Source organism: Colletotrichum abscissum (genome assembly GCF_030869225.1).
Source record: "Colletotrichum abscissum strain IMI 504890 chromosome Unknown Scaffold_45.1, whole genome shotgun sequence".
Lineage (NCBI taxonomy): Eukaryota > Fungi > Ascomycota > Sordariomycetes > Glomerellales > Glomerellaceae > Colletotrichum > Colletotrichum abscissum.
In genome coordinates this window covers 245,375-260,633 of record NW_026850376.1, presented here as the reverse complement: position 1 = coordinate 260,633, position 15,259 = coordinate 245,375, and the positions used below count along the sequence as shown (strand labels likewise).

At 53.4% G+C, this 15,259-nt stretch overlaps 2 protein-coding genes across 2 annotated transcripts; one reads left to right on the top strand and one right to left on the bottom strand.

The window, feature by feature from the left end:
* Window positions 1-8,014: 8,014 nt before the first annotated feature.
* CABS01_13497 (uncharacterized protein) lies at window positions 8,015-11,737 on the top strand (the record flags this gene model as incomplete). Its single annotated transcript, XM_060546839.1, has 2 exons — window positions 8,015-8,138; window positions 8,346-11,737. 2 exons carry the CDS (start codon window positions 8,015-8,017, stop codon window positions 11,735-11,737), a joined length of 3,516 nt encoding a protein of 1,171 aa, XP_060394899.1.
* Window positions 11,738-13,419: 1,682 nt separating this feature from the next.
* CABS01_13496 (uncharacterized protein) lies at window positions 13,420-13,806 on the bottom strand (the record flags this gene model as incomplete). The annotated part of the gene is made up of 2 exons (XM_060546838.1): window positions 13,420-13,675; window positions 13,757-13,806. The coding sequence occupies 2 exons, from the start codon at window positions 13,804-13,806 to the stop codon at window positions 13,420-13,422; spliced, it is 306 nt and encodes a 101-aa protein (XP_060394898.1).
* Between the last annotated feature and the right edge of the window lie 1,453 nt (window positions 13,807-15,259).

Below are 15,259 nucleotides of genomic sequence, written 5' to 3'. Positions count from 1 at the left end.
AGACAAGTGGCATCAGTGTCTCGCGTTTCTGGACTGCCCATTGATAGCGAGGCAAAGCCGTCATTGTGTGCGCAGGAAGTAAATAATACGATTGTAGTAAGAGGCCGCCGCCGGCCTCGGAACCTAAGAGGACGGCGCAGGCTGCTGACAACTTTGATCGGGTACAGCGGCCGATCCAGTGAGCATTGAGCCTACAGAGCGCCGTCACCCAAGTCAATGAGTCAATATGACAGAGATGGAGAGATATAGAGCAGACGGCGATAGTGGGAAAAGGTTACGGTGCAGCCGTATCATTTCTTGTCTCATCTTTGTATCCGTACGCTACTACGATGTGCGAGTGTCGCTTTGGTTCTGAGGAGTTGCCCTGGAACTACCGGTGTTGTTTGCACTTCGGAGCATGCTGACCATAGCTTGCACAGGCGTTCATGCATTATGAACCCCCAGTGGCGGCGGCGGCCGCGGCGAGATATGAAGTCGGGTCGGCTGCCTGGCAGGGTTGGAAGTCAGAGAAACCCACTCGTCGTAGCCGAGACGGGTCCATAGTTAGGATCCGTGTGTATCTGGGCTTCCCGTTTCCCGTAGTGTACCGATAGCCGTATCGGAGATATTGCTGTCAAAGTCGATGGCTGGGCCGAGCTATGGCCTTCCAGTGGACTGAGCAGGAGGTTGGGCCATGTCAGGATGTGCTCATCTGGCGGATGGAGGGGCAAAACCGCTTGTGCTGAAGAACTGGTGGTGGTTGTGACGGAGAGTGTGACAGTGGCGACGAGTGGTGGTGGTGGAGTCTGGCGTGGAGAAGTTTGATGCTTGGGTTTGTGGGTGATTCGGTGAGGGAACGAATCTCCACCTCAGATTGGAGTCTTGGAGTGTGACAAGGTGGAGTCTGTGCCCAGGGCTCGAAACGAGGAAACGGGCTTAGGATGGAGTGACATGACAGCTGGCCGTGATTCGATCACGAGCTTTGGGAATGCGGCGACGGCGTGGGTGGATGCGATGCGAAAGGATGGTCGTCAATGTTGCGGCCGCCGGTGAGCGTTGATTCTCGAAAAAGAAGAGACGACCCTCTCGGACATCTGGAGCCACCGAAGACATGCGAACAAGGCAAGAAGTTTGGCCCGAGAACCAAGGCAACAGGGGTCTTGCCGTTGCAGGCCACGCTTCAAAGGCAAGTAGGTACCTTAGGCAAGGAACCTACCTACTGTGCAGGCATAGAGCACGGAGTACATGGTATACTTGTCCAGCGCCGAATAAACGTCAGGCTTGGGTCCTGGACCTGAATTGCTTTCGAGTCTTGACATTTCTATTGATACTGTACCTTACCTCATTATGTGAGTGGACCTAAGATAAGGATGTCGGGTGTTCATCGTGCCTTCCATTCTCTCGGGTACCTATTGTCCGTGGAGGTGAATGGAAATAAAGTGATAGGTAATGGGAAGGCAGCATTTGCCATTATGAAGGAAGTCACGAACATGAGAAGCAGGTAGTCGATACTCCTTGCTCCGTACCTTCCTGCGACTGCACCACGGAACGACAGAGTGGAACCCGCCGCACTGTGCTTGGTAGGATCTACTATGGTGGCACAGTCACCCAATCATCGATGGTAGGTATCTCCACCATGTGAGGTACGTACGTGCCTTTCCACAGCCCGAGGACGGGGAACTCAACCTCACGTTGCTTCTTGTCTCAAACACTAAACACCAAATCATACACCAGATCACATAGCACCTTAGCAGACAACAAGCAGGGTGCACCACTTACACCACTGCGTAGAGGTGTGATAATGTGCTTCTTCTGAGTCGTGCCTTACGAATACCTTAGCACACGATCCACGACACAACTACGAACTGCCTTGCATCCGCTCATGCACTCGGCCCTGTCCTGCTGCACCTCGACCTCCAGGCCCCAGATAGGCCCTCCCGAGTTCCCTTGGAATTGGATAGCTACCTAGCTGCACCTGCACATTTCCAAGCAGCTACTCCGTCGCTATCCATTCGCAGTTGCCCTTGCACTTGCACTTGCACTTGCGTTGCAGCTTGACGCAGCAGCGCTAGCGTGCAAGAGGCAGGGTGCCGCCATTTTCGCCAGCCACTCACGGCGTCTCTCGCGACAACGCCCTTGCTCCCCCAGCTTCCAATCCACCAGCACCGCCAGACCACCAGCATCCGCGGGCTCGCAAATCGATCGACTGATTCTGCTTACCTGACGACATGTTCTCTCAATACAACTCCCCGTCTACCATTTCAGTTCTGCTGGTCGGCGCCTCTCGACCTGTCGGGCTTCAGCCGCTGCTGTACTTGCACCATCCCAGGCACTATATCGAACAACATTGAACACCTTGTTCCCATGGCTGTCGACATACTTTGAGTCTCTTATTCCAGGATCCTTCGCCCTAGGTTTCAACGCTGGACGAGAAACGTATGTTGGACAATAAACCGCTGCCGCATGTCGAATCAGAGATGAGCAACAATTGAGCACGGAAGCCCACCATTGAGCGTCGGCTGGCCCATCAGATACCCGACGCGCTGATGCTGATGCAGAGTCGTCTGCAACCTGCAACATGCGAACAGAAACGGGCCTCATGCAGCAGAAACAAGAAGAAGATGCATGCCATTCGGCCATGGCTCCATCGGCCACCGACGCAGCAATGATTGGAATGAGCGGGTGCTTCAGCCTCCAGAACCCTTCATTTTACCTAGCCTTAGCTTTCACGACGGCCTCCATACCTATCCCGACTTGTGGCCTGTCTTCGGATTCTCAATGGCACAGCGAGGGAACTCCGTTCATCACCAGGCCACACGTACATTCTCACCATGCGCCAGCCGATCCAAGCAACTCAAGCAACCCAAGCATCAAGGTCTCGTCAATTTCCAAGGCGGTTTCCTCCAGAGTCTAGTTAGATATACGAACCGCAGACTGACGATGAACAACAGCTGGACTGACCTCATCTCGCCGCTTCGATGATACCTCGTTCATCATTTCCATTGCACTACGGGCTGCTTAACTTGCGCTGGATTGGCTACGATGTGGAAACCCCTACCTCCCACATATGCAAGTACACGCACTGGAGTCTGGACGCCTTGCTGTCTTGGTGCCACCTACAGATCAATACAACTCATCTGCATCCACAAAAGACGAGAAACTTCGGTACCTGCTCTTCCCGGCTTTCTTCGAGTGGCCCGAGGTACAGAAGAGTCCCGCCATGGGCTACGGCGGACGATGTACCTACCAAACCCGGCTGACCACGAGGCACCGTGTTGGATACGGAGAACCCTGATCAGCGTCTTATGGTACCGATGTATCCAAGTGTCTCCCATCTCTCTTCTGCTCTACTGTGGTACATCAATACCTACCTAGCTCCCTTCCAGACGTGTGTCAATTGCAGCCACTAGCATTGGACTGTTTTCTTCCTTTTTCCTGCCATGGACTGGTGAGGGTGCTGCGTTCTTCAATGCACCCAGAGGCTAGAGGCTAGAGCTGCCCCTCCAAAAAGGGTACGGGGCCTATCAGCAGCACGGCCACTTCGTTCTCCGGCTATCGGTCTCGATCTACCTCGGAGTTCTTTGCCATTGGCTGGAGCTGACGGCCTCAACTGTCAGCACGTCGATTTGAGTGAGCGACAGCGGCCTGACCTGGTCGCGTATGTTTCGCATTTCATCGCAATGGCTCTTGTCAGGCAGGGCAGAAACAGGATGAATACGGTCAATCCCTATACGCACCAAGCTACCGCAGCAGCTTGTTTTCCAGCCAAATCCCTTTGATTGTCAATGCCGCACAAACCGGATCAGCCAGGCACAGAAGGAAAATACACCAGAAATGTCGAGAGAAAAGAACAAAAAAAGGGTGTGTTGCTTTGGTTGTACGTATCCGCCGTGCCATGCCAGGCCGGTGTATGCGTAGGTGTGCGACACCACTCAACTAGTCAACCTAACTTAGCACTCACACCTCACCGGGCGTCACACACCGTCTTTGCTTCGGATCATATCCTAGCTGAGCACCAGTGGGAAACTCAATTTCGCAGCGGACACTCGCCCGGGCCAGGCTTGGCCTGCCTCTGGAACAACCCCAGGCCATGAAATATCCAGCGCGGGATCCTCCATCCAATCCACTTTGCCGCTGAGCCAGCCAACGACAGGCCTGGCATGTCGAGTGATGCGACTGGACGCGGACTGCCCTGCCTCGACGAGACCTTTAGATACCGATACTTTGCGCTCCGTGCGAAGAAAAGCCATGGAGCCCGAGGCTTTGAGGTACTGGGCAGTTGCTCTATTTCCGAACATCTGCCCTGGCTTCCCTGTACCTTATGCAGATGAAATGTGAGAGAAAGCCATGGCACACCACGGCAGCTGGCAGAGGCGCGCGGACGACTAACCACGACAGCGGCGGCGGGCGATGGACAACATGACAACGTACCGAGAGAGCCCCCCCCCCCCCCCCTCGGTGAATGGCCGGCAACGAATGCCCCGGATCACGACGCGGCGATACAGCATCGCGGAGCCGCAGGGTATTGTTCAGCATTGAGGCAAGCTCTGTACGCGAGAGCCCGGGATGGGCTGGTTGAATACCAGCGGTAACGGCTTCGTGCCGATTCCCCTTGCACATCGACAATGGGCAAAACTCAGTCTGGCCGTCTGATTATTTCTGCCACGACCAGCCCTTCCTTTTACCTCTGGCGCTGTTGTTGGCATCAGTCGAATAAGCTCACAGAGGCTCACGCGTCGGGCCCAAGTCTCGTCGCCTTGCCGAGCTGTCCGACCCTCCGATACAGGTGTCGCATGTCTATTTCGCCATCGGACAGTGTCCCGTGCGATAAGCATGGGCATTCACACACTTAGTATTCTTACGGCACAGACAGAGGAGCCTTGTTTGCTGAAGGATAGGATGGTCCTGTTGTTAAATCGGTATCGCATCTTGAAATCGCCCAGCCCACCACCACCACGCACGTCAAACCCCGGCATTAAGCAGGCTGCCCAAGGAAAGAGAACAGACCGTTTGGCGCACGGGACGTGGTCTCCAGACCCGATTACGTAGGAAACACGGCCGAGCCCATGTCCATGTCCATATTTACAGCCCTGCCCCCTTTTATCCAAAGTGATTCAGGCTTCAGGCTTCGGGCTTAAGACTCCAGGCTCAAGGTTCCCGACTCCGCGGTGGATCGAGTCATCTTTTTTGGCGAGGTGGTCCAAGGTCTACACAGTAGTACTCCGTCCGTACTTTGTGCATTGGAGGGCACGGCGGCCTGCTGCTTTCAGCCTGCAACGGTTCCCCCATACCAGCCTCCCCTTGTTCACCCTCAACTGGTGTCCCCCTGACCAGTCTGTTCTGGGGGCTAGCTCTGGGCGGGAGTGTAGCCATGTAACCTGAAAGCGGGAATGAAGCTGTTGGCGGAAAGTTGAAAAGCAGTCAATTAGCGGTTCAGGCTTTGTAGGCTACAGGTAGCAAGGAAACCGTAGCGTAAGCAGACGCTAATTCTTTTGGCAGGGGAATGCAGGACAGCGAGCAGAAAGTATATATGGAATTTCCAGACAAGATGGAACGCAAGACCATTATTGCCTTTTCGCGTTCACTTTGTACGGATGGACAGCTAGCACTAAAGGGCCAGCGGAAGTCGAGTGACTTGCGGATCTTGTGGAAGCTGGATATGAATACTGCTTTGAAGTTCCGTGCTTTACTCTTCTCCGTCGAGTGAGGTGCGTACCTATCTTGACCAAGTCTATCCGGAAGCCGTACACAGGTAGGCACAGCCTGATCGTACGGATACTTCCCTAAGCTGGAGGTCAAGTCATGTGCTCGCGCCAAGTCATCTATTCTAGACCCTAATTCCGTCCGCTCATTCGTCCGTGGTGAGGCTTCCGTCTTTTGGTAGCATAACTCGGCTCGGTGTGGGAAGTATCCGTACGAACATGAAATGTGTCAAAGTGCCTCAGCCTCACTCAGTCTGTCCATCGCTTTTCCGCACGAGGTCTAAATACATCATCTTACCTCACTGCCTTATGTACCACTTGTCATTTTTCTAACAAGTAACGAGAAGTTGGTAATCAGAGGAGGACGGATGGAATTCAGTATCCGTTAGTCCAGCAAGTTTCATGGAGCCTCTTGGACTCCATGGAAGAAGGCAAGGTGATGCCCCCGTCCCCCACTACAGCCCGGACGGGGATATTCAAGAGACTGTAGTGATTGGTGACGGACTGGAGCTCTTGAGAGGCATGTACCTAATTAAGGTAGCCATTGGATGAAGAGCAAGGAGGAGAGAAAGGAAACAGGAAGGAATGGTGGACCACCTCAGACCAGCAGAGAGAGTGAGGTACGACCCCTGGAGGTACTTTGTTCCTATTCGGTCAAGTGATGCCGCCGCACTGTGCCCGGGCCATGTTTGCCATGTAAAACTGACCTTGCCATCTCAGGCTGCTGTGTACGTACCCGGGAATTATTGGATCGAGGAAAGTTCGGGTACGTATCTGAGCAAGGTACCTAGGTACCCAGGTAAGGTGACCCGTAAGGTGAGGTGCCTTAGTGAAAGGTTATGAAGAACCAGGTGCCCACAGCTGCCTGGAGGACAAGAACCATATAGTTTTAGTTGTGCGGAATAATACCAGATTTCTTCTTATGGTCACGAGGAGAGCAGGTTCCGAAGCCTTCTTCTCCAAATGTATTTCGCAGGTGATTGTATTGAGCCAGCGCATGGGAATGGAAGATTCTTTGGGAAAGGTGCCTTAGGTTCCTTACTCAAGTACCTTAAGTAATGGGGAAGGCTGCGACGGGACTAAGGGACCTAAATTGCTAAGGTATAAGGTAGTGAGTCGTGACTGCGGCGGTCGCTCTCTTTCCCATCCATCAAATCTCCCATCCCACCGACGGACCCTGCTTTCGCGTTTTGTGGGGCATCTGCAACCTTGTACCAGTCCCATCCCCGGTCAACACACAGTATCTCCAGACTGACCGAGGTACTTTGCCGGACGCTCGATGGTAAGGTACCTACCTACCTGTACCCTTCACGTCCCATCGCCAAAGGGACAGTACCTCACACTAGGTACCCGCCCACACACCCACAACGCACACACACACACGCACACATTCGCTCTTGCTTGACTTGACGGGCATCTCTCTTGCTCTTTCCCTCTCTCTCTCTCTCTCGCTGGTCTCTGCTTTTTGGTGGCAGGCAGTCCACACCAACTCCCGTGGTCCTCGCTCCTTCCACTCTTCTCATTTTGCCCACAGATGCACACCAGGCTGGGCTGCAACGAGCGTTTTCCCTAACAAGTACCTCAACTCCCCCTTCCCACCATTGACCACTTGCTTCCTCTTCCTTTCCCTTCTTCCTTTCTTTCTCCAAGCAACTGCTTCGACCGGTGGGAATTGTTCGTTCGACAAAAGCTTCAATAGCTCTCCCCTCCAGCCATACGAGGAACCAAGACTCGAGAGTACCTAACAAAGGACACTAGCAAGACAAGACCGAGGAAACCATTTGCTGGCCTGTTTCCTCTCTCTCTCTCTTCTTCTTCCTTGCCCACTATCTACCTACTCTCCGACTCTTACTCTTTCACCTACTCTCTTCCTCTGCGGATACTCTGGGTTGGAATTAGCATGCCAACTTCGGCTTCCAACAGCGACTTCTCCCACTTGTCTACCTCTCCCTCCAACTAAACGCCGCACCCCGAAACAACCTGGGCACTTTCCATCACCCCCCGTCTCCAATCCACCCCGCCATCCCTCTTCCTCAATCCAAGTCTCTCTCACTCTCACACACACACACACACCACACACACACCACAAACATCCAATAACTCGATCGCACACAATCAATCTTTCTCTCTTTCACTTCCTCTCGTACACTTTCTTCTTATCTAAACCCACCTCTTTCCCTCGCTTGTTGCTATTGCGCACTCTCCCGACCGCCGAGCTGCGTCCAAGCAACCACCCCAAAAAGCAACCCGACCCTTCTTCAACCCAACCAACCTCCCCTTCCACCTCCTTGCCTTTACGATCACGACGAACGACGATTACGAACTCCAAAAGTATGGCCATGAACGATAGCGAGGTCAAGGTCGAAAAGAACTCCAGCATGACTACTCCCGCTTCAGCTCCGGCCCCAGCTGCCGCCAACACCGCTGCCGCTGCCGCCGCAACCACCGAAGACAGTGGTATGAGTCGCACCTCACCTTGCTCACCCCTCCAAAAACTGCCCCTCCTGTTCCCACCCGCTTGTCCCGCCTTTCAATTCAATCCCACCACCACCCGTCCACCGCCCATGGCTTTCCGAGGAATGCAATGCAATGCAATCAACCCTTACAATTTTGTTTGAATGATCCTGATCGTAGCTAACAATGTCCTCGCAATCATTTTAGTAGCTTCTACCATTACTGTCAACACGAAGACACCTGCCAATTTCCCTCCTCCCAAGACCGATAAACCCCGCCCTCATGTGTGCGCGACTTGTCAGCGCTCTTTCGCCCGATTGGAGCATCTGAAACGTCACGAGCGTTCCCACACAAAAGAGAAGCCCTTCGAGTGTCCCGAGTGCACAAGATGCTTTGCCCGTCGCGATCTGCTGCTGAGACACCAGCAGAAGCTTCATCAGACCACCACACCCTCGTCACGTCCTCGCAATCGTCGTGAGAGTGCCAGCAGTGCTGCACCTGGAGCCCGCGCACGTAAGAACAGTGTCGCTGGTCCCAATGCTGCCGCCGCCGCAAATGCCGCTGCTGCCTCGATGCGGCCCAGGGCAAACACCATCAGCCATGTCGACGGCAACGCTATGCAGATGATTGCCGCGGCCAACGCACAGGTAGCGCGGGGCATGCCTCCTGGCACACACAGCCGTCACCCCAGCCTCGCGGGGTTGCCCGTGCATAACATGGACTTTGCCGGCATGTCGGCTGCAATGGGTCACAGAGGCATGTCTCACGGCTTGCCAAAGCTCGAGACGCACGGCATCAACAATATGGACTTTAGCGGCTTGCGGACCGCGCCTCCCATGGCCGTCTTTAATCCCGACTTTGACTTTGAGGGTCTGCTGTTCGGCCCGGGCTCCACCATCAACCCTAACGCGCTCCACTACAATGATTCGCCGCAATCCATGGCCATGGACCAAGCTTCGCCGTTTCCCCACGGCCTGGCCGGCGATATGTCGGCGACGCAATTGGACGACAGCTTCGACTGGCTGACCGGCTTCGAGCACCAGATGTCTTTTCAGGGCGCCGATAACGCCGTAGACGGCTCGAGTCCCTCGGCAATTAGCACCACCAGCCAAAGTGGCATTAGCGATGTAATGGTGGACGGCTCCAATCATCATCCTGCTCCGGCAGGAACAAGTTCAATGTGGCAACCGGCCGTTATGGGTCCTCCCCAGGTCCCGAACCCGTTTGCCATGGATCTCAATGGTTCGGTCTTCCCAGATCTCTTAAACGGAGCACCCGTCTCACCACAACCTGCTGCGCAGAAAATGAACGATGCCTATTTCTCGACGCCGCCTCCCTCTCTTAGCTCCCTCAGTCCGTCGATGGTTTCCGGACTCAACACGCAAAACCTCAACCAAGCGCTCAACTTCAACGGAGGGCCAGAGACCCCCTCGTCCTTGAACGGCGGTAACCACGGTGTGTCGCCCGTCTCCACCATTACGGAAACGACCCGAGGTGCCATCGTTGGTGCTCTTTCGCAGTGCTCTCCCTTTGGTGGACGGAGATACTCATTTGCGACTCCAAGCTCGCCAATGTCGCCGGGCTTTCAGAACACAGCCAACAGTGTTCCAGACCATGTAAAGAATTTACCTAGCACTCAAGACTTACAACGATATGTTGGCGCTTACCTTCGTTACTTCCACCCTCATCTGCCATTTTTGCACATTCCCACTTTGACTTTTGAGATGCCACCCACCGCTGCCAACCGATCCAACACTGTTGGTGGAAGCGGGTGTCTCATTCTTTCCATGTCTGCCATTGGCGCCTTGTACGAAATGGACCACATCCAGTCTCGAGAACTTTTCGAGATGGCCAAGAAAATGATTCAACTGTACCTTGAGGAAAGGCGGAAAGCCGACGTGAGAAAGGCCGACTTACGGAGAGCTCCAGCATCTGACCCGACGTCTCACAACCAGGAATCTTCTGTTCACACCCCGGTATGGTTGGTGCAAGCCATGCTCCTGAATGTCGTCTACGGCCACAACTGCGGAGACAAGACGGCCAGCGATATCGCCTCCACCCACTGTGCTGCTCTTGTCAGCTTGGCCCAAGCTGCCGACTTGCTCCGCCCCATTCGCGTGGAATCCACAGAAGCTCATGATACCCACATGCATGACGATACGTGGAGCGGCCTTCGGTCGGACTCCGAGGAGCATGCGGAGTGGCTCCAATGGAAGGTGATGGAGGAACGCAAGCGTACCCTTTACGTCGTCTTCATCCTCTCAAGCCTTCTGGTTGCGGCATACAACCACACTCCCGCTTTGACTAACTCGGAGATCCTACTCGACTTGCCTTGCGATGAGGACTTCTTCGCTGCCGAGAGTGCCACGGCCTTCGCGGCCAAGGGTGGTGTCCGTGCCGCGAACCACAACCGGATGACATTCCACGAAGCCTTGGGCGACCTACTCAGGTCTAACGAGAAGCAGCAGAAGCAGCTTGCCTTCCAGAATGGCCAACAAATAATCGGGCAAGGTGGTGTGAACGACTTCAAGAGCGATCTCAAGCCGTCGACGTTTGGCTGTCTCATCTTGATCAACGCACTTCACAACTACATCTGGGAGACCCGTCAGCGCCATCACAACAAGGTATGGACCAACGAGGAAACCGAAAAGATGCATCGCCACATTGAGCCAGCCCTGAAGGCCTGGCAGGCAGCCTGGGCAAGCAATCCGAACCATAGCCTTGAGAGACCGAACCCTTTCGGGCTTGGACCGCTGTCTGCCGATGCCATTCCGCTTCTCGACTTGGCCTATGTACGACTTTTCGTGAACCTCGCCCGCTCGAAGGAGAAGTTTTGGCAACGTGATTGGGATGCCATGGCTGACGAGCTATCCCGGGGCAGCGAAATTGTCCAGCACGCCGAGCATTCACCTGCCTCTAACCCGGAATCGACAGGCACAGATCACTCTGATAATTCGGTCTCAAGCTCCGTATTCGTCGAGTCCCCGGCGACCCAGTCATCGTCATCTCCAGAGTTTTCTGCCGTCAAATTCCCGCAGGCCCAGGCTGCCCCAAATCGGTCCACTTCTCGTAGAGAGAAGCATCTTCGCAAGGCCGCCTTTTACGCAGCAGACTCGCTCGCTATGTCCGACAAGCTAGGTGTCACATTTGCGGACTTTTCCAGCAGAGAGTTGCCTTTACAGTCAGCCATGTGCGCGTTTGATTGTGCTCAGGTTCTGGCTGAATGGGTCGCAACTTTGCAAGATCGAGTAGGCCGGTACCTGGGAATTCTCGGTCAGGATGAGGTCGACCTATCGCAAGTCCCTGCAATTATGCTGCTGGAGGAGGAAGATGTTAAGTTGCTCGGCAAGGTTCAGGAGGTGTTGGCCTCTGCTGAGATGAAGATGAACCTTGAGCTTGTACAAGGAAACATCGCAGGCGTCGATACAAGAATGCAAATGGACGATCACGCAGGCCACGCCGCCAAAATTCTCAGAGTCACGGCCTACATGCTCGATAAAGCTGCTGTCTGGCCAGTCACTCACTTGATGGCCCGATGCCTCGAGACTCACGCTACTCACATGCGAGCCAGGGCCGAGAAGTCTGTTATTCCTTGCGATTAGGGTGTTGATGTACGAGGTTTTGTGGGATGCCAATAACGGTCAACTGATCTCATTGGACGAGAGAGGGAGAGATAAGCTGGAAGTTACCGGCGACTACGTTCTGTTGCTAGAGGGCACACTGATGGACGAGGTTGCAGATATCGACGGGACGCAAAAAGGGGCTGGAGGCCGAAGAACGAGAAAATTACGATACATGGAACCGACAACCAAAATACCCGACGCTTTTGTGGGAAAAGCCAAAAGTTTCTAAATGACGTTACGACGTGTTCCCGGCTGGGAAGCATATTTCAAAGCACGGCATTCTACAACGCCGCCATTGTTTACGTTGACGCTGTCAAGCGACCCGATCATTCTTTCATCAGAATACGACGCAGCGACGAATACTGTACATCAAAAAGTTTGCTTGTTTCCCAAGCTACATCGAGTGAACACGAAAGGTCATCCACCCCGCACCCGGGCTGGTCATTCTGCATCGAACAAGTCCCTCAGAGACTTGGTGCCTGTCACGTCTCAGGGAGTCTTTATTGCAGGAAGAAGCCTGTTTGGATCGGAGTTGTGTGATCTTGGATTGGATTGGGATGGGGGGCGGCGTTTGTTCTTTTTTCTTTCCACTTCTTTTGCGGATGCGATGTGCCAGCTCGAACCTGAAAGTCAAGTATTGGCTCCCGGTCAACCTCCTCCGGCTTGAATGGCACATTGGCAATTCGCTTCACTGGTCCCTACCGCGGCACTGCCACGTCTCAGGTATGCTGAAGCATTGTTGGGCGGTTGAGGCTAGTGTTCCCAGCACAGCCTTATTAATCATGTCATCGTCGATCGACTGATGGGTTGACATAGTTGGAGGGCTTTTCTGGTAATTTTCGTGTAGCAAAATACCGGGGTAGGACATCGAACGAGGTTGGTCACGTGGTCCATCAGCTTTCCCTGCGCAGGAAACCCGGTATCTTGGATAGGGTGGACGGATGGGGGATTGTATGGATGAAGATACCGAGTTGATATTGAGGTTCGCGCCATGCCATCTTATTCCGCTTCTCAATTGGATATGCGACGGAAAAGCAGGGTGGCGCAGGATCTAGATATACCGGCAGGGTCAGGCTTGAAAACGAACCCATCAAGATGGGATTAGTAGGGGAAAAAAACACAATCAAAAGGACTGAGATGCGAGACGAAGCCCACCCTGATTTCTTTTCCAATGTGAACTCGATTGCTTGCTTGTGTACTTCCACCTACCTAGTACCTAAATACTTGGCGTGCGAGGATTTGCCCGTCAAGGGTAACAAGATGTGGTTTTGGCGGTGCTAGTATTCTTGATTCAACCACCTCCGCTCACGAGTTGGCTGTAGGCGTGATACCGTCCACGGCCTGCTGGTCGAAATTATGGGCGTAGGGTATAGTCTAGGACTTTTCGGCTCCACGATTGCAGAAACCATGGCTCTCATGTAACATGTAGACGTGTGCGTCCTGGAGGAAGTACGAATAGCTGTCGACATCCAACCTCAACGGCAAGCACCAAACTCGAGTATCCACGGGCTTCCAAGCTGCAATGAAAGCAACACAATGCTGATTTCTAATCCCTTATCCAACTCTTTGAATACATAACTCGCTTCGCTATCATAAAACACAAAATTCCTTGCCCAAACCAACCTCCCACGCAACCCAAAAAACCGACTAGACAATATCGCTCAGCAAGGCTGGAACGTAGCCTTGAACCCAGTCTTGAACTGGGGCGGGAAGACGGCCTTGCCACACGCCGACCCGAACGCTGCCTTATCGTTGGAGATGCAGCACTTTTGGTTGCCCTTTAGCGCGCCGTCAATGGTGCCGCTCTTGCAGGCGACCTGGGTGAGGTTGGCGGTCAGGGAGCCGGAGGGCTCGTAGCGGCCTTTGTTGGGGGCCGTGTCGACTGTGCCGGCGCATTGGACGCGGTCTGCTGCGTTGCTGTGGAGGGAGAGAGTGATGTCAGTTGTGAGGGTTCAGGGTGATATGTTGTTTGGTGGGTGGGTGCGTAGTCTGGCTTACACTGAGAGAGCGATTGCGGCGATGGCTGCGAGGGTGGTTGTGAACTTCATGATGAAGGATGCGGGAGTTGTTCTTGAAAGTAGATTGATTTTTAGAGCGAGAGTGGTGATCAGTGAGTGAGTGAGTGGCTTTAGTCTACCAGGACTATATACAATGATTGATGCGATTGATGAAGAAAAGAGCACTTCATGCCTGGACTCTTGTCGTGCTTAAGTAGTCTTCTCGCTCTCACGATCTCAAGCGATAGACCAGCTGTTGGTTTAGCTCGTTTCTACGCATGTTTCTACTGTTTCTGTGTAAAACGGCACCGCCGACGGCAGTGCTCAGGGTACATGAAACAGCCTCGTCAGCATATTCGCGCAATGTGAAGCTGACGATAGCGTGTTCCACCTCTTAGAAACATGACTCCCCCTTTGGTGGTTGTTCGTATGGTGGTCCCGGTCGTTTGGGTCGAGGGACCAGAATTTCCCAATGCGGGCGTGCTAAGCTTTCGCTGCCCGCGTTTTGGGCCCAAAAGGGTGAGATGGGTGAGGATCGTCCCCCTTTAAGATCCCCAATATTTAAGCTTCGCGCCTGGGTTTGAGGGATCTTTGATCCAAGCGCGTGGGTGAGAGATGTTCTAGAAACGGGCTCTGCGGGTCTCCTAGTTGTGTGCTAACGTGCTTGAGTGACGTGACTTGACTCAGTTGCTGGCTGGAGACACGCATGGCTTCCCCGACTGCTTTCGTCTGTGAAATTGGTGAACTAACTGTTTCTCTAAAACCGAATGATACTAGATTAACTTGACATCTGGAGGGAAGGAAGGCTTGATGTCGTACAGCCTGGGCTAAGACCTCGATTCAGTTGAAAGTAATTAATTTCACATAATTGATTAGATTTTGTTCATCCCATGGAGACCACGTTTTCAGCTCTCGGACAGATAACCTTGCTAAAGACTTTGTTCCCTTCGAATAATGCCGCACTTGAAAATGACATCCCTCTCCGGAATTACTGAGTCATGGTTAGAATAGTTGTTGTGAACCTTACTGATCTCAAGTGAGATGCGAGTTACTCGTAAGGGGAGAGCAGTGGATCCATGTTCACTTCAGATGAATCTGGAAGCATCGAACTGATTTCGCTCAGAGTTTCTTTGAGACGGTTGATTCCGCCTCGATAACTCTCCTTCAGGTGAGACGGGACCCATCGACAGGATGAAGATAATCGACCGACACGTCGATCCTATGCATCACATAAGGTGTTATTGCATGTAGCCACCTACACAGAGACTTTAAGAATCCGAAGAACAACACATAGCTAATACTGAGGCCAGGCAGGAAGTCAAGAGACAACATCTCGATCAACATTATGAGTTACTGCATATAAGCCTCGCTGCAGCACAACTCCAACTTCCACTTCGGGTCGCAACATGTACACTGAAAAGTCACATGATAGCGTCGCATGGCTTACGCAGCCCGGATGATCATGGATCCATGCCTCTTCTCCAGAGAGGGACTCGTACCATCT